Source organism: Brassica rapa, chromosome A04, assembly GCF_000309985.2.
Source record: "Brassica rapa cultivar Chiifu-401-42 chromosome A04, CAAS_Brap_v3.01, whole genome shotgun sequence".
Taxonomy (NCBI): domain Eukaryota; kingdom Viridiplantae; phylum Streptophyta; class Magnoliopsida; order Brassicales; family Brassicaceae; genus Brassica; species Brassica rapa.
Window position 1 is genome coordinate 2,467,780 of NC_024798.2, and position 26,288 is coordinate 2,494,067.

Consider the following 26,288-nt stretch of genomic DNA (forward strand, 5'->3'; position numbering starts at 1 on the left):
TTAATAAAATAGATTTTAGATCTTAAAGACTTTTAATTTATGTAATATTACAAAATTCAAAAAAAATTTATTACAATTAATATTTTACCATTAGATCTATTAAAATAATATTCTAGATCGATATTCAATTATCAGTTTTCAACTATTACACGTAAAAATATTATTAAGTATGTTTTTTTTTTTGAAAAGGGGGTTTTATATTTTAAGTAGGTTATTGAAGTACTTTTTCTTTTCTTGAATTTATTCGAGATGAGATTCCGATCTTTTAACTAAGATAATTTATATTCTATACATAATTATATTTTTTACATAACTCTAAAATCTCGGACTTGATTCTTAATATTTTATTAGTTAATTGTGTTATATATAATAGAAATACTTACTTTAAACTAAAAATATAAAAAAAAATCAAATTTAAAAATTAGTTATATATAATTTATTATACAAAAATTTAGATACAAATAAAAATGATAAATGTAACAAATTTAAATATATTATCCGCGCGTAGCGCGGAGAAAAGATCTAGTATTCATAAATGGTAATAACATATCATTAGGCAAATAATACAATCATTATTCAAAGAAAGAGATAGTACTACTTTAAAGTTTAAAAATATTAATTTATAAACTAAAATTGATAGATCCCTAAGTCTAAATAACGTCATTTACCTTCTTCATTATATACTACACAAACAGAAAGTAAAAAGTGTAATGATACCTGAACCGTCTCATTCACGTTAACGTGACCTGAATATCGCATGTTCTGCTTAGCCTTTTTGACAGTTAGTGAAAACAGAATATTATTATTTATCTTGGAATTTAATTTAAGGAAATTCCTTAATATAACATTTTTGATTGATTCTAGAGATAGCCCCACGTTCTACTGTTCTTAATGCTATCGTCCAGTTGTTTTATCTTTGTTTTTTATTGGTTGGCATATCCTGGTTTATGATTATGGTTTTGGTTTTGTTTCCTCTAGCGAACCAATGAATATATTGAACCATGTAACAAACTTTATTTTTAAATACAAATTTGACTCTTCAAGAAGTTTCTAATTCATTTCATTCAATAACTATCATCTCTACGTTGTCTTTGGCCGATTTCTATATTACAAAATTAGTAATCAGTTATTATTATGGTTCAAAATCACATGCATCGTGAAGAAGATATAGTTTTCCAACGAAGAACACAAAACAAAACAAAAAACGTCTTAATCCCACCTTATCTGGACTCTTCTTGTTTTTTTCTTTCAATTTTCCTCAGAAAATTGTGACCCTTCAATCTCTTGCCTTGAGGGTGAAGATATTCTGAATCCTAGGACACAAGTCATACCTAGGTTCGATCAAGGGCACAAATTGTCGTGACAATTGAAAAAACAAAGCTTTTCATTTTGGTTAATGTTGAGCCAATGAGAAGCAAACCTGGATTTGATTGCGTAAAGAGTTGATGGGAAATCGTTGTGCTAGAACTCCTTGTTGTACAAAGGTAATGCATAAAACTAGGGCATGTCGTGAGATTTTTGGAGCTATAAACATTTTTTTGAAAGAATTTTAAGTTTTCGAACAATTTTGGAGGCCTATCTTTTGTACATACCTCGTATGTGGATCATATCTCAATGTCTATATACGCATGACGGCTCTTTATAAAGCTTATTTTTTCTTTCTTTTTCTGCTAATATTGGCGCTAAAAAGGAAATTTTTGAATATGCTCAACATCTTGTAGCTGAATCTTGTAGATCCTATGTTTCATCAGACATAGCTTTAGAGATAAGATGAAGAATCTATGTTAAGAAACCGGTAACATGAAACACCATATGTTTACAGTTGTGGTCATGTATATGCTGCTGCTGCAGCAGCAACAACAAGGCTCGAGCAAGAAGCCAACACGGGTCTAAAGAGAATGTCTATTCAATAAGCAGAATCGAGAAATGGGAAGAAAAGATCACAGAAGCTAACAACAATGGCAAGATTGTAAGGTTTCTTGTTCAACAAGTTTCCTCTTTTTCTATCTGAGTATCTAACTTAACCGTTCAATCAATCAAGCAGCTTGTGGTGTATTTCAGCGCGCCGTGGTGTGTACCTTGTAAAAAGATAGAACCAGTATTCAGAGAACTTGCTTCTAGATACCCTTCAATGATTTTTGTAACCATTGATGTGGAAGAACTCGCTGTAAGTAAACTGCAACTCTGCGTGTTTTTGAGAAGAATTATTGATATGTTATGATGAAGTTTTAGGATTTGAGGTTAGATTTTGTGAAATCAAAAACAGGAATTTAGTGATGAATGGAATGTGGAAGCTACACCAACTATAGTGTTTCTTAAAGATGGGAGACAAATGGATAAGCTTGTTGGTGCTGAAACATCAGAGCTTCAGAAGAAAACAGCTGCAGCTGCTGAACTCTTAATCAGAAAACCATAAACAGCAGAAGAGAAACAGAGCTATGCTTCAGAAATTGGTCAGAGTAATCATTACCGAAGTTACTTGTGGATGAAGTAAGTGTCATGAGTTGTTAATTGGGATGCTTTATCCTTCCAGATTTAGTTTGGTAATATTTATGAAATTTTCTACTGTTGTCTCAGCAGATTAACATGGAGATGGAGAAGGGTTTGGGTGAAGGTTATATAGCAGCCAAGGCTCCTCTAATTATTCTTCAGAACTCTGTGTGCAGATGTATATGCTCCTCTCTTATTATGTAAGCATGTTTCTTCTTGTGCATTATTTATTTGAAGTCTTTTTTTTTTTACTTCTACACATAATTTTCTCTTCTTTTATTGGTTACTTATTGAATAAAACGCCAAGAGTCTCCTTAATTAAAAACGATCCAAATATAACTCTAATCTCATGCATCCTACAAGAGTATAAGTGGAAAGTTCAGTCACTTAGCAATTCGCTCAAACATTAATCCAAAAGAACAAGGAAGCAAATATCATATGATCGTCTAAACACGCATAATTAACCCAATTACATCATTCTTGAGTTAGACATTGACACGTTACATCCTCACGGGTGATTTAAATGAGAATATAGGGTTGCATCAAACAAAGATTAAAAGCCATTGTGTTTCCCACTTCTGTACAAGTCTGATATATCTCGAATCAATTCAATACTCCCTGTATTGTGATATTTTATAACCTTAATTATGGACGTAACTGAGACTGAATTATGTAGTTTCCTTTCGGTTTCACAGGAAACTTACTAATGCATTTCGTTTTTGTTTTATGCGATGAAGTTACTGACTTTTGTATATAACTACATTTTTAAAAATGCAAACGAATTTTAGTGATTGATATAACTAATATATATATATATATATATATTTGAAAGAAAAAACAGAGTAGATAGAAAATTCGCTATGTCATGTTTCTGCAGAAAGGGAAAAAAAATACACATTTATCAAAAGATTTTTTCAGCTTTAAAGACAGTTAGACCACATATTATATATATATATATATATATATATATATATATATTTTGAAGTAGGATAATAAATGTTATGAACTCGAATTTAAGGATTTGGAAGAAAATAGAATCCAAAGAGATTGTGACCGTCTTTGACGAACAGATAGAGTCATGGAAAACGCATCAGTTTCTTTACTTAAAAGTTGTGACTTCAACGTTGTGAATTTCTTAAGCATTTCTTAGCTTTAACAAGTAATCGATTTTTTTTTCTAAAATAACACTAGATTTTTTTTTTATTATAAATATAGAGACCAAGAGTCAATATGACCGAAATATTTCATTAAAAAAAGACATTTAAAATTCCTAAGCTTAACTAATATAAACTTAGAGTTTAAAATTTGAAGAGTGTGGCTTTTAGGTGGAATGGAGTTTGGGATTTTTTTTAAATAGTTTTAAAATTTTAAAATAATAATTTTTAAAATAGTTTCAAAAATAATTTTCGGATTTAAAAAAAACTAGAATTTTTTAAAAAGAATTAAAAAAATTTGGATTGAAAAACATATTTTCAAGTATACAAAAAGTTCTTTTATAATTTATTTATATAATTATTTGGATCTATAAAGTAAATATATAATAATCTTTAACCTTTTTAATTAAATTTTTTGGTCATTTTTTTTCTTATGCTCTTTTGAAAAAAAACTTGTTATTGGTGTTTTTAGGAAAAATTGCCATTTTTGAGTAGTTTTCACTAAATTTTATTTTCAGCTTTTTTTTATCACTTATTTATCATGTTCCCCAACCATTTTTTTTCCAATGACAAATTTCTCCTTGTAGATATGATATATATGAAGCTTCTCCCGAATTATTGTTAACTAGGTGGTTGTCCACGAATTCGCGGATATAACTATTCTGTGAAAATGTATATATTATGTATGTAATGTCATAAATTTTGAATAATGATTAGAAAAATAAAAATATATTTTAACTTCAGATAATTTGAAAATCAGTCGTAAAGTTTCCATAAATTTGATGTAAAAATAACTGATGAATATTTAATAACTAGGTTAAGACCCGCGCCTTGCACGGAATGAACATTATATATAAAAATAATTTTATATATTATATGTTATTGCATATTCTGAAATAATAAATATATATTAAATAATTAAAAGTCATTAAATATTACATATATAATTAAACCATGGATCACAAAATTTGAATGTGAGATTTTTAACAGTTTTAGTAATTTATACTCATTTTTAAAAATTCAAAATATAACATATACAAAAAAATCTAAATTTTTATTATATGATTATTGTGGTTGTTTAATTTATTTTAATAGTTTAAAAATAATAATACAAAACATACGATTAATGAACCAAAAATCCATCTTAGAATTATTTTCAAACATAATATTACCTTATTCAGTATATTATTTGACTTAAATGCAAAAAAAAAATTAAATCAAAGTTCTCACATGTTTCGTTAAATATAATTCATCCAATCTTCAAAGCCTAATTATTTATAAAGCATATAATAAATATTATAGATACTAATATATTCTTATAGGAATATGAAATAATTATATCAATTTCTATAATTTTTTTTCTATTCATTAATATTTATTATAATTCTTTATATACGAATATAATATTTTATATAAGAATATTAAATCATTATATCGATTTCTATAAATTATGTTCTACTAATTGTTTTATGTAGTATATAAATATAAAAGAATAAGTCAAACAATTTTACACTTAATATAATTTTGACAATTAATAACCATAAATTATAATTTGTAATATCATATAGATTATTTGTTAAGTGATATTGATTAGTTTTAGACTTACTTTTATTTTAGACTAATTAAAATAATTAAAAATTGAATATCCCTCAACTAATCAAATTATAAAAAAAAATCTTAAATTCTCTCTATGATTGACACAAAATCAGCAATTACTAAAGTAACTTCTCAATTTTTAAAGTTTTATAAGTGTAAATTCTTAAAATACATTAATATTTCTTATTTGTATTATATCAAATTTGTATTTTGTTTCGAAAAAATGATAAGATGGTTTATTTCTAATGTTGAAATATGTAAAATGTTTGATTACTTTTCTTTAAATTTACTCTGTATTTAAATCATTTTTCATATTTACCTTTTTATTACCAAAATTGTATCATATTATTAGATGTGTTTTTAATAATAAATTGATAATACGATATTCATTCCTTATATCATTTGGTTTGATACTGAGCAAATGAAATTATAAAGAATTTTAAGGTAAGTACTTGACTATCATGATTTCTTATCAATCTTTTAATTAGTTAATATAATTTAATATGCATGTTATTGGATTATTGGCAACTAACATTAATTAGTTTATATTTTTATATTCTGAACATAATTAAAATAAATAAAAAATAAAATTCATCAACCAATCAAATTATAACAATTTTTTCAAACTTTATATATAAGTGACACCTACAAAAAATCACTTAAGTGACTTCTCAATCAATGTATAGTAGAATATTTCCCTTATGATCGCACCACAAACTTATTTGGTGAAAAACAAATGCATTTTATACAATTATTAGTCTCAGCATATGATACGATAGTTTCCAACTTAAATCAAATAGGATCTTTGAGACTTTCTCATTCTGTTTGAAGGCAGTGTAAACGTTAACCTATTTCGATAGAGAGCTTCTGGTCATCTCCATCATGAAATGGCTTTTTCCTTTTTCTTTTATTTTTCACTTTACTTTTCACTTGTTTTTGTTTTTCTATGCGGCAGTTTTGAAATTCATAGTTCTTAGACGTAGTTCTTAGGCGCCGGTAGATTTGCGATGTGATTTGGAGGGCATGCGGTGGCTCTGGCTTCATGATACGGATCTGGAGTGTATCCCTGAGGCCCTAGCTTACATTCTCCTTTCTAGATCCATGGTGGCAAAGTGGTTTCCGGCAAAATGACATGGTGTGACGGTTATCTTTCGGTGGAACGAAACTCGTACTTTCATATTTGGACCTTTTGGAGACTTTCTAACTTGTTTCAATAGCTGCTTGAGGACAGTAGTTTATAGCTAAGAAGAGATTTTTGGAGAAGGTGGAGGCGAGTGGGTGGTGGGGAGCGGCTTAAGCTAATCCACATGCCTATTCTGAACCGGCCAAGTCTCTCGGACATGCTTGTTCCCTCATCAATTTTACGCTTCTTTTTGTTTCTTTTCAGATTTGTTCATCTTAGAGATCAGCTCATCTGTCGCGTTTGGGTGGTGTCTCATCTTCGTTTCTTGGACTCCTTTTCTGGTGGAAGTTGCTATCCTCTCCAGTTGGTGTTTCTATGGATGGTTCGGCTTAGGTGATGGGCTGCAGTCGATGTGGCATCTCAGGGGGAGAGAGAGATTCCGGCGAGTATCGTTCAGCGGCGGCCATCGCCACTTTTACTCTTTTTGTTTGCTTTTAATTAGGATTTTGATGGTTTTCGGTTCTATATAAATCAATTTAGATATTATTATTTTCTGTATATTTTTATTGCATTCCAGCTGGTTTAATTAAAAAAACTCCTAAAATTTCAGTGCAAAGATCTTTTAAAAAAACATATGATATATGTCCACTTTCCCCTTCTATTATAATATAATTATATTTTAGTAAGGTGTAATATCTGATATAAATTGTCATATTCATTCATCAAAATTCATATTAGATATTCAAACAAAATCGTTCATTTATTTATATTTATTTTACTATTCCTTAAAATATATATAGTGTATATCAGATGATAATGACAGTCATGTCAAAACCCTAATATGTTTATTGATAGTACCTTAACAAAATTATATTGCCAATTAAAATGAGACAAGTAGAAAATATGAGGAAGAAAATAATGAATTTGAGAGATACACATCTCATGCGAAAAAACTCAAGAAAAATAGAAAGATTTCTTCAACATGTGTCATTTTAATTGATCCAATTTATATTTTAAATTTAACTAAGATATTATTTGAGAGACTATGGAGAATCAGCCTTTTACTTTGCTCTAAATCAAGTAACACACGTTATATGAAATAGTTATGACATTATTACTTGTAAGTATACAGTGCAAGGTCCAACATGCAGAAACAGGCCTGGACATTCGGATAACCGGTTCGGATTCGGGTCGGTTTTTTTGGATTTCGGATATTTCGGAACTAGAGAAATTGGTACCGATCGGATAATTTAAAAATTATGGTTCGGATACGGTTCGGTACCTGTCGGATCCGGTTCGGATTCGGTTACATCCGTAGTAACCAAAATATCAACGGATTCGGTCCGATTCTTTGAATATACCAAACCATTTAATCCGATAGAACCGAATTTAATCCAAAAGAACCGAAGATATTCTAAATATCCGAAAAAAACATAAACAAGATAACTAAAATTACAATACAATAAAATAACATAACCATTTTAATATAACCAAAGCAAATTTTAATCTCTAAAATGAAAACAAGCATAATAGATTACTAGGGTTATCTTAATTAAGGTTTAATTCGGATCTTTCGGATATCCGTACGAATCCCGGATAATACCCGTATCCGATCCGGTACCCGACTAGATTTTAAACATTATCCGACCGGGTATTTTTCTATATCCGAATCCGATCCGAAACCCGATTTTTCGGGTAATTACCGGTTCTGATCTTCGGATCCGGAAAATATGCCCAGACCTAGTCTCATTAGCTGGTGGCGTTGTCTTGTAGTAATTAATCCATCGATGTAGCTATCCGTGTATAGCCCCCTCATTAATTTCTTTTGGGTACATATATTACAGACACAATAGTAGTCTACACACAACTTGATGACTATTATATTTCAAAAGAATTTAAGAACCAATCCTAAAGTTATAGTACTATGTTGACAATTAAAAGGTGGGACATTCTCAAAACTGTCAGTGTTAAGTTGACGTTGGTCGTGGCTAAAATCAGTGCCCATTAGCTAAAAAACTTAAAAATCTGTGTATGTCTCAAAATGGTTTAAGAAAATGTTTCTAAGAGGATAAACATGCATTGGAAAAAGTGGACATAATTTTTCAGTGAGAAATGAGAGCATTTCCAATTTTACTTTACTATTCATTTTTATTCAACTTACAGTAAAAATCTATCTCGGCTTTGTTCTTAAATAGAATAAAATTAATCTCTAGTATTAAAACAAAAACATTCATTTCGACTTAACCTTTAATGATATATTGTAATATATTAAATGTCATTAGTAATTAAGAAAAATATGAGATCTTCATTAAAAATAATTATGGAGAACAGTATTATATTACTAAATATGTTTTCAATCAACACAATACTTACTGTCTTACCTTTTTAACAATGTTAATTAATATTTTTAAAATTATTTAATAAATCAAACAATTGAATAAAACAAATAATATATAAATTTTTTAAAATAGTTATAACTATTTTTAGCAGGTTTAGATACTACAAAATGATTTTATTAATACAAAATAAATTATATTGATGGATTATTTTTATTTAGCAAAAATTATTAAAAATTCATAACGAAACTGGTTGAAATAACTAAACACAAAATTAAATAATATATTATATAATTTTATATTTAATATAACTAGATATATATATATATATATATATATATATATATATATATATATAGTTTTCAATTACATTAAAATAAAATTGTTAAAACATATTTATTTTTAAATTATATTTTATTACAAAAATTATTTCCGCGCTTTAAAAATACAAGTTACAATCTAGTTTACTTTAAAATAGAAGGATAACATTAAAAAAAATTCTATATATTTTTATTCATTATTCTGTTTTAAATTTAAAATGAAATAATGAAACAAAACTTTTTTTTTGATAAATATAATGAAACAAAAACTTATAACACAGTTCAGTTGTTCTAAATGTTTATAAACATTTCTTCTCTTATTGACTTTTTCCCATCATCACCCATTTGAAGAATTGTATATTATTTTTTAATAATTTTAGAACTCCAATTATGTATATTTTTGACCGCTGGAACGAAACAAATATTATATATTATAATTTTGAGTTTAGGAAGATTACGGATTCACCTTCGAATCTCCTAATATTCAAATATATATATATATATATATTGTTATCGAACAGATTACTACTGTTTATTGGATCATTTAACAATTTAATGCATTATGAGAAATATTTTCAAAATAGAAAAATGCCGGTCAAATAAATTAAATAATGATGTAGACATATTACATCAACATAAAATATGTAGTTTAAATTACGAATTTCCCAACTGCTTTATGTTACACTGAACTTTGGCTTGACAACCAAATTTTGAATTATTGAAAAAAAGTTGAGACACAACAACTACACTTTAAGAGCATTTATAATGAATCTAATTTTACGAATCTGCCCACCAATCTGGACAGGAGTTATTGGCTTTTGGAGGGGTCCTGTATGGCAGCTATCCCTCAGTATTATTTCCTAAATTTGTCATTTTATACAATAAATTGTTGTATTTTCTACAATAATTTGTTGATCAGTGATCAAACGTTTGTAGTTCAATTAGTGTAACTAAAATACTTCACAATAAAAGAATCTAAAAATCCTAAAGTTAATTTTTGGCGGTAATTAATATAACAATTTTTCTTTAAAAATTGACAATGATCATATGCTAATATACTCTGAAACCAATATAAAACTTATCAAATGACGAAAACATGAGGACATTTTTACCAAAAAAATAAAACATATAGCACACAAAAACTAGAAACTAAATCATCAATAATAAAAAAAATATTATTGTAACGGAAAAAAATTCTTAGAAAAATTATTTTTGGCTACAAATATATATATTTATAGTGGCAGATTGATAAAGAAACAAAATATCTGAAAACCAAACAACTCCTTTTGGACTTTTAATATTAAATTTGCATAGCAACTTGTTGTCGAGTGGCTAAACTATTTTGTGGATTTCTAAAAAAACACTAGAATTAGTAATGAAATATTCTCTACCGATATTACGGTGTAAATAAGAAAAATGAAATATCATGTTTACTTAACTATAATATAAAATCTCAGTTTTAAAAGATTACTAGATTTTGATCCGTGCAACCGCACGGGTGTTTGTTTTCACATTTCTATACATAAATTATTGTTTCAGAACATAAGTGGTATATATTTTTAATGTTAATTATATACTTAAATATTTATATAACTATTTCAAATAAAATAATTTTATAATTTACATGTTATAATTAATTAATTGTTTAAACCGTATGTATTTACCACTTCTTATTATATATTTATCTTATTGTATTTGCATTTAGTTATTAAGCAAATTAATATATTAATGAAAAAATATATTTTAAAATTATTTTGTATTTAGTTATGCTAAATTCGGACCCGTCTTTCAAAACAAGATTTCTTTTTACCAATATTTTTATGCTCATTCATTTTAGATAATTTATTATTGTATATATAAAAGTCTAAGATATGTTAATTTTTAGACATGTATTATATAGTTTGTTAATTTTAAGCTGTTTTATCATCATATTAAATTTTAAATATATAGTTTATATTTATGAAAATAAAATTTATAAATTTATCAATTGAATATAATTTTATCATATTTATTTTAGTATAATAATTATATTTTAACATGATCATGACTATAAAGTAGATAAAATATGATATAATTTATTTATTTTCATTTTTAAACGATAACTTAAAATACATTAAGTTATTGTTTAAATATTTTTACACAGATTTATTAGAATTTTTAAAATATAATATATAAATATATTTATATTTAAAATGAAAATATATTATGATTAAAGTAGTTACAAAGATTTTATATTATTAACTTTAAAGAAATACATGTTAATTTTTATACATGTATTATATAGTTTGATAACGTTAACCCATCTTACCAACATATTAGATTTTTTTTTGAACATAAATATTTTATAATTACGAAAATAAAATATATAAATATATAAATTTAATACAATTTTATTATATTTAGCTCAATATAATAATTTTATTTTAATATGATTGATTATGATTATATAATAAATAAAATATTATAAATTTTTTTTTTATTTTTAATTTTATATAACTGAATATATTAATGTATAATAATATTTTAAACTAATTTCGAAATTAGCAAAAATATTTAAATATAATTTTGAAAATGAAGATCTTGTAAAAATCTTTTTAAACAGATTTGTTAGAATTTTAAAATAAATATATTTATATTTAAAATGAAAAGATATCAAAAGATATTGTGATTAAAATATTTTAAAATTTTTATTTATTATTAGTCTGAACTAAAATGTAATATGAATTTCTATGAATAGGTCCATTAGGTCCATTTTTTAAAAAATCACACATGAATCAAGGTTGTGACTTCTGTTTTAATATATAAGATATATATTTCTACAAAAATCTAGTAAATATACCTACACTAGTGGAAAGTGGTATTTATCTCAATTTCAATTTTCCTTAAAAAAATCACTGTGTTAACTCATCCGAATTTACAACACAACTAGGCATAACAAATGTGCATGCATAACCGTAAAATTGATAAACGTCTACAAAGTATAAACTTATTTTACTATTTTGTTATCATAAAAATAACCGTTTAAATATACTTATGATATTACGACAAAATGTATAAAAAAATCATGCTAAATAGTAATGCGTTTTCACGAAATCAGCAGATGTTCTATTTTACGTAATCAGTCTAATTAATTTCGATAAGCTGTGCCGACAAAAATAAGCTGTGCCGACAAACAAACGCTTTTAAATATATGAAAAATACAAAATTCAGTTATGTTATGTCAGAGCAATTTTCATATATGAATAATTTGATCGTAAACTTTTGTCCATAAATCTATCTGAACTAGCTAGATAGAATTATCTCGGATACGATTTGAGTAATAGCAAACAGACTACGAGTAATTGTTACACATAAAAGTACTATTCAAAATGTGACAAAAAGGAAGGTACTATACAAAATATATTCAAGTAATGTAATCACTTACTATATCATATAAGAGCTGGATCATTTGGAAATGATATGCAATCCGTGACTAATACGAATTTTGATCTAAGGCTTATGGAAATAACTTTTTTTTTTATCAACTGGCTTATGGAAATAACTAAGTAAGTAAAACTCTTTATTCCGTTCTCATCAATTGAAGAGTGATGTCATCGCCCCGGCGTCACTCGATCAAACGTCACGATGCTCCCCTAAGCAAATGAGTGGATAAGTTCATCCCACTCTCTTGCCTTTGGCCATCTCTCTCATTTCCTCACATCTTCTTCCTCTAAAAATCAAAAGAAAATCCAAGAAAAGAAAAATATGAATTATTACAAGTTTCTTCTCTCCATTATATTTACACACGCACTTCTCTTCCCTTTAGTCATATAACCCACACCAAAAGAGGAAAAAATAAAACCCATCAAACACTACAACCAAAATGGATATTGTTAGTAATAACAAAGCAATAATGCTAAAAGTTATGGACCAACTCGTTCAAGGCCATGAGTTGGCCACTAAGCTTCAACAGCTCCTCTCTCAACACGGGTCGGGTCGTGGTGCAGCAGGGGATCTCGTGGCTAAAATCTCGGCATCTTTTAGTGACACAATCTCTGCTCTTGATTCCTTCGAACCCATCCCCTCCTCTCTCTTCACCGCCGTTGAAGGCTCTCAAAATGCTTCCTGCAACAACGACGGCAAGCTTGAGGATTCCGTTGATAGTCGGAAAAGATTGGGACCCGTCAAGGGTAAAAGAGGATGCTACAAGAGAAAGTAAGTTTTAACTTCTCTCGCTTACTTTTTTTGTGACTTTAAAATTCACAAACGCAAGAGCTTGAATCCTAGCTAATTATGACACGGTGTGGTATTAGTAAAACCCAAAGTTATCAGCTCATGTCTCATTTTTTTTCTTCTAATTTACCATAGCGATAGTCTATAGATAGATTATATAACCTTTTTTTATTGTCTTTTGTTTATTTTGATCATACAATAATTACATAAAACGTCAAATATTTTTATTTATAAATTTTACAACATTGTGAACAGAAAGAGAGCTGACACGTGGACTGTAGAGTCAACTCTACTTGAGGACGCATTTTCTTGGAGGAAATATGGAAAAAAGGAGATTCTTAATGCCAAATTCCCAAGGTTATTTTTAGGGATTTTTAGCCATATATATATGAATATTTATGTGTATGTATACATATTCATATGTGACATGTCCTGGGGCATTATGATATGTGGAGGCATTTATATCTACCATATATGTTGTCTGGTTAGTTGTTACATATATAGACATTTGATCTAAATTTTTCTTTGTCTCATTAATATTTTGCAGAAGTTACTTTAGGTGCACACATAAATACACTCAAGGGTGCAAGGCAACAAAGCAAGTACAGAAGCTAGAGCTCGAACCCAGGATGTTCAGTATCACATACATTGGAAACCACACGTGCGACACGGACGAAGTAACACCAAATATCAATCCTTGTGTTCATCATGATGACGGCATCATGGATTCTGAAGAGTTCAAGTGTCCTAGTTTGAGGACCTCGATGAATGAAGAGGAAGATAACCATCATCATGGTTCGTCCACGGAGAGTGACTTGCAATTGGTGTGGCAAGAAATGTTGGTGTTTGGAGAGGAACATAATCATCATCATCATGAGGCTATTTATGGTTGCGGTGAAACTAGTGCATCTATTTATGGTTTGGATACCACGGATCTTTGGAGTTGGCAGCGATTTCCGGTTCAACGATAATGAGCAGCTCTCTTACTTCGAACCATGTTTGAATCTAGCTTAATTTTACATTATTATAGTCTACCGAATGTAATATCTATATTTTCATTATATAGCTCTCTTTTTGTATTCTCATTTCTTAACTAATTTATCCTTTTTCGCTGAACATCATTATCATTCATGTTATTCAAATATGCCCGAGTACAGAGAATTTATTCGGTACCACTCTACCAATGTTACTGTCTAACTAGTGCATGCAGCAATAGAAGTATTTGATTATTATGATAAGTACATATATGCGAGTATATATATATATATATATATATATATATATATGTAAACAATTATGGAGACATATTCAAATATTTATAATAATAATATTATTATTATTAATGGAACTTTACTAACATAGATGTACTATGTGTAGAGCTTTACTGCTTGAGCTGGGATGTTTGATTGCTAAAAAGAATCATGAAACAAGAGAAATGCATATATATATACAACTATGTCTAAGTACAGTCATGTTTATAAAAATGAAATTGTAGTACAAATAAAAAGAAAACGAATAGCTAATTTGGGATTCAAACCAGTTTTAGTTAAATAAAACATTTAATAGATACAAAATCTAAACAAGCGACACTATAAAGAGAAAACATCTTTTTAGCATTTTTAGATTTATAAAAGAAACTATAAAGAGAAAATATCTTAATACAAATTAGTATGGTACTACTTTGTTTTTCCCCTTAATATTAATAAAATTAAGAATCTCATTTTTGAAAAAGAAAGATCATGCAATCAATACCAAACTTAAACCCAAAATAACTCCTCTTTTTTATTCCTCTTAGTCATACAATTGCATCTCCAATCATGACGGGTATGGATATGTAAACATAGTTAAATCTATATATGCATTTCTTTTGTTTCTTGGTTCTCTTTACAAATTAAACATCATAATTCAATCAGTCAAGCTATATCTATATACATAAAGATCCATGATTATCTACATATATACTACTTGTATATATGTACTTATGATCATAACAAGCAACTATTTTTGTTGATGCATTAAATAGGGGGTCACATTGTTGGTAGAATTGAGGAAACAACAACATTCATTAGAGACAAAACTATAATGAACTTTATTAGGAAAAGTTTTTTTGTCTTTTTCTTGGTTTTTAACATTTTGATCAAGTTGCAAACTGAATTTGAAACCTGAAATTAGTGGGTAATTAATTTTTAACTACATATATTTAGTATGAAATTTATAGTGGGACATCAAACATATATATTCTTCATAGCGAATATATACATTTTATGAGTTAAAAACTGTCAATATTTTTCTTTAATTAGAAATTTTGTTTATGTAAGGATTTCGTGTTTCATCTTTCTATGAACATAAATGGCTTTAAAACCAGTTAAATATTTATTTTTACAGATATAGTTTTGTTTCTCATCTAACTTTATTATTAATCAATTTGACAGGTATAAATTATCATAACCAATCTGTTAACAAAAACGGTAAACAACTCAAATTCATATAATATATTTGTTGAAAAAAAGTCATTATATATATATATATATACTCACATAAAACTCAAATTCAAGTTTTAATATAGATAAACAATTTGTTACTTTCAGCCATAGAACTCATTTTGAAACTCAATATTATTATCTTTTAACACAAACTCAATATTATTAAGATAGAGAATCTTCAACTACGAAACACATGTTGTCAGTACTGTAAATATTTCTATCCTAAAAACTATAGAAGTCGAAATTCTTAACTCCACGATTTAGAAGAACGGTGGAGTTTGAAGAGTCATTAGCTAATCTTATTAAAGAATATTATAGATCATTTGCCAGTCACCAATGGAAGTAACCGGCAACAACAATCAAATATTCTTAATGATGTTTATATTGTTGTACAACTTATCATTTTGATAATTGTTATATGTTGTTGAGCGGTTTTGTTATCGGATGCAAATAACATATCACTCGGTAGCGTAAAACCTAATAATTATGAGTGCAAGGCATCTATCTATGCATGTCATGGGGAGACATAAATTTAGCAATGGTCCTTTTTGGTCCAATCCCTTACCCTTAAATTAAGGTTTTTGAATTTAAGTGGTTGATTACGCTATCGATCGTTCTCTGTTTCTTTTTCTTACTAATAAAAAAACTAGCATGCGCAAGGCCGCAAGGGAAACTAATGCAACGAGCAGTGTGCGGCTATTTTAGTCTTTTGTCCACAGTTTACATTAGTGATGTAACCTTAATACAAAAGAAAATGAAGACTTTAAACAATCACTCACTACCATGCGTAGGTAGTTTTAGTTTCTTTTTTATTGGCCCTCCCTCGTATGCTTAATATGGGCTTAACTAGTCATTTCATCAAGTTGATAATATCGTAAAGCCTATGGAGAAAACCACAAATATCTTGCCTTAACAGTGAGCTCCGAGATTTTTTTTTTGATAAATCCTATTGGCTATACAGTGAGCTCACATTTAGTGATATAAAATGGATTAGCCCGAAAACGTATCACACTGTTTCACCTGAGTTTGAATACTTTCCGACTATTATCAGGGAGTAAACCGATCATGTGTTACGATAACCCATGTAAACCACTTTGGACGAAGCCCAAACCCAGACTAACAAAATAGTGATAATTTAGTTTTCAGAGGAAATCGAACCCATAATTGACGTGGCACCAAATCCCAAAAAAATTATCACTAAATTACTACCACTTGGTTAGCTCCATGATAATTGTCACTTTTTTCTGTTTTCCTTTTGTCTAAAAGATCCATGAGTAGTGTGGTCTCTTAACAAGTGGAAATTGACATGAGCATGTATTACTTGTTCATGATAAATGTCATTTACAAAGCACATTAAACCTCGCCGGAATATATTTTGCTCATTTTTGATTAAAATGAAGTTATCGGGAAAAACTGGAGAAAAATAGTCTCGGATGATGGTGTTGGCACGGCGGCAAGCCTTCGTCAGAATGAAGTCGTCGGGAAAAAGCTGGAGAAATATAGTCTCACGTGACGGCACGACAGTATCGGCGCGTCGACGTACTTCGCCGGAGGCCATGGTCGTTGGACGAAGTACTCTTAGAATTCTTTCTAAAAAATTTCTCTGTTTTTCTCCTGTTGTATTCTCAAAAAGGAGAAAGTGAATCCAATCTGCTTTCTCAAAAGGTGAGTTCATGTTCATAAGCAAAGTAGTGAAACTATTCTCTATAGACCAGACTTCTTTTTTTTTAATAGGCCAATGGTTATTTAGGAAGAGGTAAAGTGGAGATTGTATATCCACCACCAAGAATAGCCTAGGCTCTAGTCTAGGGACAAAAAGGAGGTTGATTTAACCATGTTGCGGTTCAGAAAGACAATAACTCATATTGCGGTTCAGAAAGACAATAACTCATATTGCGGTTTTGTTACAGGATGCGAATAACATATCACTCGGTTGCTAATTTATACAATGCATAAGCCTAACTCGATAGATATAATTTTTTTTTTTAAAAGGAATTTTGAACCCTCTAAAAATTTAAATTAATTATTTGAACACAATGCACATGCCTAACTCGTAAAAACTTGTATATCACGTATCCCCATCGCCGCCTCTTCCGTGAAAGAGGCTACGGTAGTTAAAGTAGGGTTCACCAAAAGGAACAACCGAGTCTAAGTTGCCGAACAAAGCTTCGGCCATCTTAACTACGGTGGAACCGTAATGACCGTCTGTTGTAGTGGTGTCGGTTGTTGATGAAATAGGGGAAGTGGTGAAGAAGTGACACGTGTGTGAACTACGGTAAGTGACGCAGAACGTGTAAGGATCCTCGTCAAGCCGTTGCACTTGTTTCTTCGCCGGACACTTGTATACTTTCTCGTGGGTGCACCGATAGTACGCCCTAAATTTTGGTTCTATATTGGTTAAAGATATTTATAAAATTAAAGAAAAAACGGATAAAACTAAGCAACTAAACGAAGTGTATGCCTACGTCTTAAGAAAATGTGAATTTTCTTTCTTTAGTTAACTAACCAGTAACCAAAAGTTCTGATGTTCAAGTGTCCCTCCATGTTTGATTAGATGAATTCAAAAGTATACTAACAAAAACATTTTTAAAAGATAAAAATAAACGAACGTACTGTTACTCTATTACGTAAATAACGAATCATTTTGTAATTAGTAAATATAATTACCGAGGAAACTTAGAACCAAGAATTTCCTTCTGGCCATATTTACGCCAAGTGTGATTGTCGTCCGGCGGAGTGTCCATGTTCCCCATCCTCGCCGCCGCCACAAACACCGTTTCTTCTTCTTCATCCTTCTTCCTATATATACATTCACATTGCATAACATATATATGATATATATCTCAATATTCACACGTCCGTAATTTATATAGAAAACATTATCCGGGGAAATGATGAAAACTAGCCTAATAATATGCAAACAGGGGCATAACTAAAATTTTAAAGAAATTACACTGAATTAGAAAATGTTATAAGGGGCAACTGCCCCTCATTTACTTAACGTGGCTTCGCCCTGTATATACTTATATAGTACGTAGTAGGCCTGAGATTTTTATCCAAGATCCGGATTCGATCTGAGATTCGATCCAGATCCGATCCGAAAATTTGGATATCCGGACGAGCCGAATCCGGATCCGGATAGTAAAATGTTAGATCTGTCAAAGCCGGATCCGAAGCCGGATATCTTAATTTTTTAGTCCGGATATCCGGATCCATAAGTTTTATTAATAATTATTTTAAAAATAGTAATGTCTATATATAAAAATGAATTTTATTTAATATATTTTCATTTTTATAATAGTATATATAAATTTTATGTAAATTTAGTAATATTATACATAGAAATAATTAAAAACATTATATATTTTTTTATTTTTAAATTATTTTTAAATTTTTTTATATATTAATATTATTTTTTATTTATTTTAAGGATTCAAATCCGGATCCGGATATCCACCGGATATTAGTAAAATTATGGATCCGCCGGATAAAAATCCGCCGGATAAAGATCCGGATCTGGATATCTTAAAATTATCTAGATATCCGATCCGTCACAGGCCTACTACGTAGACTTGTTCATTTTAACGTTTGCACCCCAAAAAAACAACATAAATACTTATTCTACATGTTTATTACTTCAGCATTACGAAGCATATCAAACAAAAAAAACTCGTATAAATTTTATATGTTCTTTTCTACTCTGTTGCGCACCAAGTAATCAATCGAAGTCTTCGAATGTTTTGTATGTGTTTCTTCCATTACAACGTAAAAGATCGGATGCTTAATCTTTTACGTACCTTCTTCGAGGCCTTGGAGTCGAGAATCCGCAACTCGGACCTGAGTCTATATTCTTCACGCCTTGCATCACTCCTTCCCTTAAACTGTAGTCCTGCATCAGATCATATTCAATTTGCTGCATCATCATCTGGTCCAAACCGGACATTGGAACTGGTTTTGGTTCAGGCTGAGTCAGTACGTAAGCGTTCCTCCTCGCAAGTAGGATATTTAACCGCTCGTTGGCGCCTCCGAACAGAGTGGAGACTGAACCGAGAGAAGTCGAGAGAGCTTCTGGCGACTCTTGTGCTGTTAAGCTGAACTCGAGCTCCTTAACAAGATTGATTCCGCTGAAGATCATTGACACTATCTCCTCCATCGTTGATTATAAAATTTGTAGTTCGACCCTTTTATATATGTGTAATACTTGTTTCTTGTTTACCTAAATTAGGTTTTTGCTTCTCCTCGTGATCTCTGATCGATATGTTTGTGTGACATCCACATATATAGACACTAGGGATACACATACACAGCAAAAGTAGATTATATGTTGATTCCAATATCTTCGTTGAAAAAATCAAAGATTATAAAATATTTTTGAATGCGACGTACGTAATACAATCTCCAATTACAAAGCGGAAGCTCGTTTAAGTTTTCTGTATGTTGACATATTGGCCAAATCATGGATTAAACTAAACCTTTCTCCATGACAAACACGTTTCTAATCACTTTCTAGATAGTTGATCATTGTGATAAGAATATAATAAAACTATAAGAACATGTTAAATGATGGTGCACTCAGAAAAAAAAAAAAAAAAAAAAAAAAAAAGATGGTGCACTCAGAGTATGTTTCTTATTGTCCGACAATTTACTAAACCTTTTTAGAGGGTAAGTTTTTTGATTAACGCGGTTACGCGGAAGAAGAAGAAGAAGCAGTCACATTGACTAAGTCACGGTCTTCTTTTGAATTTCCACAGACTTACTGTATAAGTGTACACTTTTCAACGTTAAAAAGGCATTCTTGGAAGTCTAGGAATAGATTTAGGATTTAAATGTTGAAATAATTGCGTGATCAACATTAATGTGGAAACCGGGCTATTTATATAATAAATATTTTTTATTTTCTAAATATCTCACAAGGTTTCATGAAATTATAGATATTATTATAGTTTTGCTCAAATGTTAAGAACCATTAAAAGCCTAATATACTCTTGTTCTTTTTGTGACAAAAAAAAATACACTTGTTCTTTAACTAAATCATTAATATTTCATTTATGTTATCACAAACTTATAATATATATATAGACAAATTAGAAAACGTAATACAAAAATTTTACCGGCCCGAGGCCGAATCCCCACTGCTGCTGAATGCAAGTGCCTTGCTCTTGCAACTGGAGGGGATTCTCATGACCCACTATTTTTTCAACTTCAGCTACAAATACGTGTTCTAAAAGCAGTTTTTGATCGTTCAAGACATCAGTGGCTTTCACATAATATAGGCCAATGCTGTATATCCTATATAAATATACTAGCTAGGTTTCACTACCTAACTGACGAAATTTGTTTCTAAATTGTGCCAAAGTTAGTTGGACTCACTTACATTCCAATGGACCAGGTAGGTGGCCTCGCTCGCTCCGCTCACTAGAGTGTTGTAAACTGTTGCGCATTCATTATAGAACTATTATAGTAGATAAAATTATCTCCAAAAAAGCAACTTTATATTTAAGGTTGAAAGAACCTCAAATTTGAAGTTTAATGATGCAGGTTTTATTCAATGATAAAACCTAAAATCTAACCTTAAAATAATCTATATTTGCATTTTAATCCTCCATATTAATCAGACTCATTAAAGTTATCAAAAATGTTATATAATAAAATCATATATATTAAAACAGAATTCACAACCTTGATTCATGTGTGAACTTTTAAAAAAATGGATCTAATAGACATATTCATAGAAAGTCATGTTACATTTAATCTCTAATTTTATCATTTAAATTTTGGACCTACCAGAAATTTTTATTGGATATCAATAATTGGATTTAAAGAATAGATGATACATTAGATTTATAGACAGTATAAATTAAATATATATAATTTAATGTTGTAATACTATACCTCCATATGTTAAATATTTAAATATTTATCTATGTTAACTTTTAAAATTATATTTTTAAAATAACAAAAATTATATTATCTAACAATGATTAATATTTATTACCTTAAACCAATGAAAACAAATTTTAAACTAGATAGTTTATTTTAAAAATTAAACAAAAACTAAATGTTTAATTATTTACTCGATAATATAAATCTATGAAGAGAAAAGTTTAATTTTTTTAAAAACTTCTAAACTTGTGAAATGTTACAATATCTTCGAATATGACAATAAAATAATATTTTACTAATCTTTATATATATAGTTACAATTTTAATAATGAAACGATAATCCAAATATATATATATAGAAGAAGATACAAATACATGTGAAAGTTTAAAAAAATCTATTCAATGAAAACATATACCGTAAACTTATTATGTTTTAAAAATTGAGTATAATATAAACCAATTTAGAATTGAAAAAAAAATATTTATATAAAAATAATTGAAAAAAAAACCGCGCGGTTGCGAGGATCAAGATCTAGTATATATTAAAGTAATAGTAGTGGCAATATTGACTAATAAAACACTATGTTATAATAAATAATAACTCAAAACTTATATTAAATCATTATTTACAATAAAATATCAAATTACTCAATATAATTATTTTGTAATGCTTTTATATATGATCAGTTGATAAATTTAAAATAATATATTAATCTATTTAATAGTTATATATCAGTTATGAATTAAATCGGTATTTACATCTGAAATATTTATGGAATATAAAAGTTATAAGGACTGAATTGATAGATATTAAAGTTTTATATTCCAAATATAAGGTTTTGAAGAGTGAAACCTCAAATATAAAGTTTTGAATAATGAAATCTCAAATATAATATTTTACAATTCAAAACATTAAAATTTGAGATTTTAGGGTTGCTTTTAAAATACTTAAAATTTTATATTTGAAGTTTTAAAGTTGTTGTTGGAGATGCTATATGTAAAAATAATAAGAAGCTTTCCTTTTTTGTTTTTTTCTCAAATGATTTTTTGTTGTCTCTTGGTAAAAAGTGGCTTCGATGGTTGGTTGGCCTGGCCTAAAGGTATTTCCTTACATAAAATGTCGGAGTCCTTAGATCTTGTAGAATATGAGTGGATTTTGCGGGGAGAAAAACTGATAGTCAAACATACGGAAAAAAACGTTTGATGTGAGATGGGTATGACTGGTTTTCCCGAAACCACCTGCATATACAGTTTTTACGGTTGGTAGCGGTTGTTGGCTTTTTGCAACAATCACTCAAACCGTTCTAAACCGCTTCAAACATTTATAAACCTCATAAATTCAAAAGTTGGTTCCAGCTAGCATTTGCGGTTGCGGACAGTTGCAGAAAGATAATATTATTTTATTTTCTTTCTAAACAATATAAATAAAAAATAAAAATATTCAATAAAAAAATTAAATTGGAATTATAAAAATACTAAAATATATATATTATATTTTAATTAATATTATAAAATTTAAAAATAAAAATATTTTCTATAATTTAAAAATTTTAAAACTATAACTTTCTAAATATAATTTTTATATTTATTATAATATTATGATTTTTTTATATTTTTATAATTATATAAAATGTAAATATTGTTAATTTATTATTTAACCACTGCTGCATTTGGTAGTTAACCAGTCATAAGTATCCCGCAAACGCACCAATTACTAACCGCAAAACCATTCGTACAAATCTCCTAAAATCGCTAGAAACCACAACCACCCGCATCCGTAAATTTTCGCAACCGCTGCGTTTGAACCAGTCGAGACATAAGTCAAGGCTAGATTTTGACCTGCATTTTCAAAGCACATGATAATTTTTCAGTGAAAACTTTATATAATCGCTTTTTTAATTTAAAGTAGGCATAGTCATACAATTCGTAACCCGAAGTCTGAACCGAATCCAAACTTAAAACCCGATCCGTACCATCGAAAGTGTAAGAAATACCAGTATGAGTTTTGTAGTGTGTACAAAATATATCCGAACCCGAAGTGTTATTAGCCGAATCCGAATGGGTAACCTAAAAAACCGAAAAATACAAAAAATATTTGAAACATAAATATGTACTTAAAATATTCAATTATATATTTATTTTGAAATGATATCTAAAAATAAATATTTAAATTTTAATTAAATACCTTAAATTCCCAATTCTATATAAAAAGTATTTTTTTTTTATGTTTTGCTTTTAAATTTTGGATTTAACTTTAGATATATCCAAGCCAAACCAATATTACCCGAATCTGAACGATATATGATTACTTTATGGGTTTTAGGATGTGATACAAATTAGAACCAAAACGAATGTGTTATATCCGAACATGATCCGTACTTACAAATTTACCATAATGAGATCTAGGATGTGATATAAATTAGAACTAAAATTCAAAATATCCAACCCATATCCCAACGAGTACCTGAAAGCCTAAGCCTAACTTAAAGTGTGTTTTATCTTTTGCTCAATTAGTTTTATATTTGATAAATATTTTGCATGTTTGTTGATATAACATGTACAACTATACTCATAAAAATATAAATAATAACATGTTCCATCACACATTATATATATATATATATATATATCATATATCTAATTGTAATACTTTATCTATAAGAATTATATTATTTTATATACGACGAGGATTTTGAAGAATTTGTTTCTTGTATCTGGATTAAAGTACATTTGTATATATATACTAATTAGTAGGCATATACAATTTTTTATATTAAGAAATAAAATATAATTTATTATTTACTTAAATTTAGTGATAATATAAATTGAATTCATTATTTAAAAAACAATAGATTAGTTATCTAGTTTCTTAACTTTAAGATAGGATATATATTTAATAATAATTAAGTTAGGTATAAGTAAAAATAATAGGAATCCAAAAAAATATGGGCCAACATATATTATTTGTAAATAGATAAAAATTGTTTCTATTTTGATAGTACAGAGTGGATTATCTATTATGGAGATAGCTAACCAGGTCCATTAGAATAATTTGTATATATGTACACGATAATATTTTCTAAATCATCCACTGTATACAAAGGATTAATTAATGTCTGGTGAGAGATTATGACTAGTACTGATGGAGACAGAACTCACAAGCTCACTTTCCATAGACGTGGATTGGAGATTGTAACCGGATCTTATATCATGTGATGGAAGAAGGGAAAAAATCGAGGCCAAGAACAAGAAGATGAGGCTATTCACCAATAACCCTAGTTTAAATTGGGATTCTGTAAAAAAAAACAAGAAAAGCTTGTGGAGACATATTGATTTTGAGCACCCTGAGAGTTTTCAGACATTGTCTACGGATCCAAATAAGAAATTTTGAATGATCCTGGCATTTAGCATTAGAAAAGAGTATTACAAGAAGACTGGGAAAGCTTGGAAAAGGGCCTACCTATTGAATGGACCACTAGGGACTGGTAAATCCACCATGACTGCGGCTATGGTCAATCGTTTGAACTATAGTAGCCCTGTTCGGGACGAAGACGCTGCGTCAAGCGTCCAGAAAACAGAAAAGCACAGTAACAACGGCATATGACTTCAAATTTCCGGCAATGATTTGAGAGTTTGGACGCTAGCGATTAGCTGTTGACTTAAAGTTTCCGGAAACGATGACACTGTTAATGCCAGCGTTCCAAAGCATGTTTAATCTAACGCTTTCAGATCCACGCTTTAAATTTTGACGCTGACGCTAGTAGCTGCGACTGTGTCCCGAACAGGGCTAGTATCTAAGATCTCAAACTCGCGGCTATGGTCAATCGCGGCCATGCAGAACAACTTGGAGTTGAGGAAAGCTCTCACTGCAACATCAAGCAAGTTTAGTATTGTGATTAAAGACATTGATTATTCTGTAGACCTAACGTGTAAGAGAAGGAAGACAAAAACAGACTTGTTCAGCAAGAAAGATGGAGAGAAAGGCCAAGAAGATCTAAATCAGAGTAGGGTCACACTCTCTGGGATTTTGAACTTCATAGATGGGATATGATCGACTTGTGTCGGGGCGTTCGAGGTTATTAGCATATAGATTATATATGACCGTTGGGAAGTTTTCTTTAGCTAACCAACTGGTTTAGTAGTGGTTTAGTTTCCCTTAGCTTAAACCGCTCGTGTATATATATTGAACCAATGTACATTTTGAGAATTAATCAGAAATCTTTTATCATACTTCATCTTCTTCAATATGGTATCAGAGCCAAAACGATCTTCTGATTCTGTTACTCGAGATTCTTTTTCATCATGAGCGTTTCGATTTCACAGTTTCTGTTTGATCTCTGTACTCGCTTCGTGATTGATTTCTTCGAGTTTCTTGGATTCGTTCTGCTCGTTCTTGGTTCACTTTCGTTCCGATTCATCGATTGAGCTGATTTGAGTTCACCGGAGCTCGTTCTGAGCTATTTGGAGTTCGTTTCTACGTTGATTCTTTCTTTTTCCGTTCTATTCCGGCGATTGCGGCGATAATGGCGAATGCGATGGATCTTGACGATAATCACACCTCTCGGGATCACTATGAGAATCCTTATTACCTTCATACTTCAGATCATGCTGGATTGGTATTTGTTACTGATCGATTGACTTCTGGATCTGAGTTTCATTCGTGGAGACGCTCGATACGTATGGCATTGAAT

At 29.3% G+C, this 26,288-nt stretch overlaps 3 protein-coding genes across 5 annotated transcripts; 2 read left to right on the top strand and 1 right to left on the bottom strand.

Annotated features, from left to right (window-relative positions):
* Positions 1-374: 374 nt before the first annotated feature.
* LOC103863103 (putative thioredoxin H10) lies at positions 375-10,231 on the top strand. 3 transcript variants are annotated; one of them, XR_004457726.1, is made up of 5 exons: positions 376-1,484; positions 1,823-1,969; positions 2,045-2,167; positions 2,267-2,490; positions 2,578-10,231. XR_004457726.1 is itself a non-coding variant. In XM_033290680.1 (4 exons), exons 1-4 carry the CDS (start codon positions 1,446-1,448, stop codon positions 2,414-2,416), a joined length of 459 nt encoding a protein of 152 aa, XP_033146571.1. In that variant the 5' UTR covers positions 375-1,445; the 3' UTR covers positions 2,417-10,231. The 3 variants fall into 3 exon arrangements, 1 of the variants encoding a protein (XP_033146571.1); XR_004457725.1 differs by having other exon boundaries at positions 377-1,484; positions 2,581-10,231; XM_033290680.1 differs by having other exon boundaries at positions 375-1,484; positions 2,267-10,231.
* Positions 10,232-12,168: 1,937 nt separating this feature from the next.
* LOC103863104 (probable WRKY transcription factor 70) lies at positions 12,169-14,352 on the top strand. Its single transcript, XM_033290656.1, has 3 exons — positions 12,169-13,213; positions 13,487-13,588; positions 13,779-14,352. The coding sequence occupies exons 1-3, from the start codon at positions 12,882-12,884 to the stop codon at positions 14,200-14,202; spliced, it is 858 nt and encodes a 285-aa protein (XP_033146547.1). The 5' UTR covers positions 12,169-12,881; the 3' UTR covers positions 14,203-14,352.
* On the bottom strand, positions 14,290-21,768 carry LOC103863105. Its single transcript, XM_033290682.1, has one exon. It carries the CDS (start codon positions 19,865-19,867, stop codon positions 19,496-19,498), a length of 372 nt encoding a protein of 123 aa, XP_033146573.1. The 5' UTR covers positions 19,868-21,768; the 3' UTR covers positions 14,290-19,495.
* Between the last annotated feature and the right edge of the window lie 4,520 nt (positions 21,769-26,288).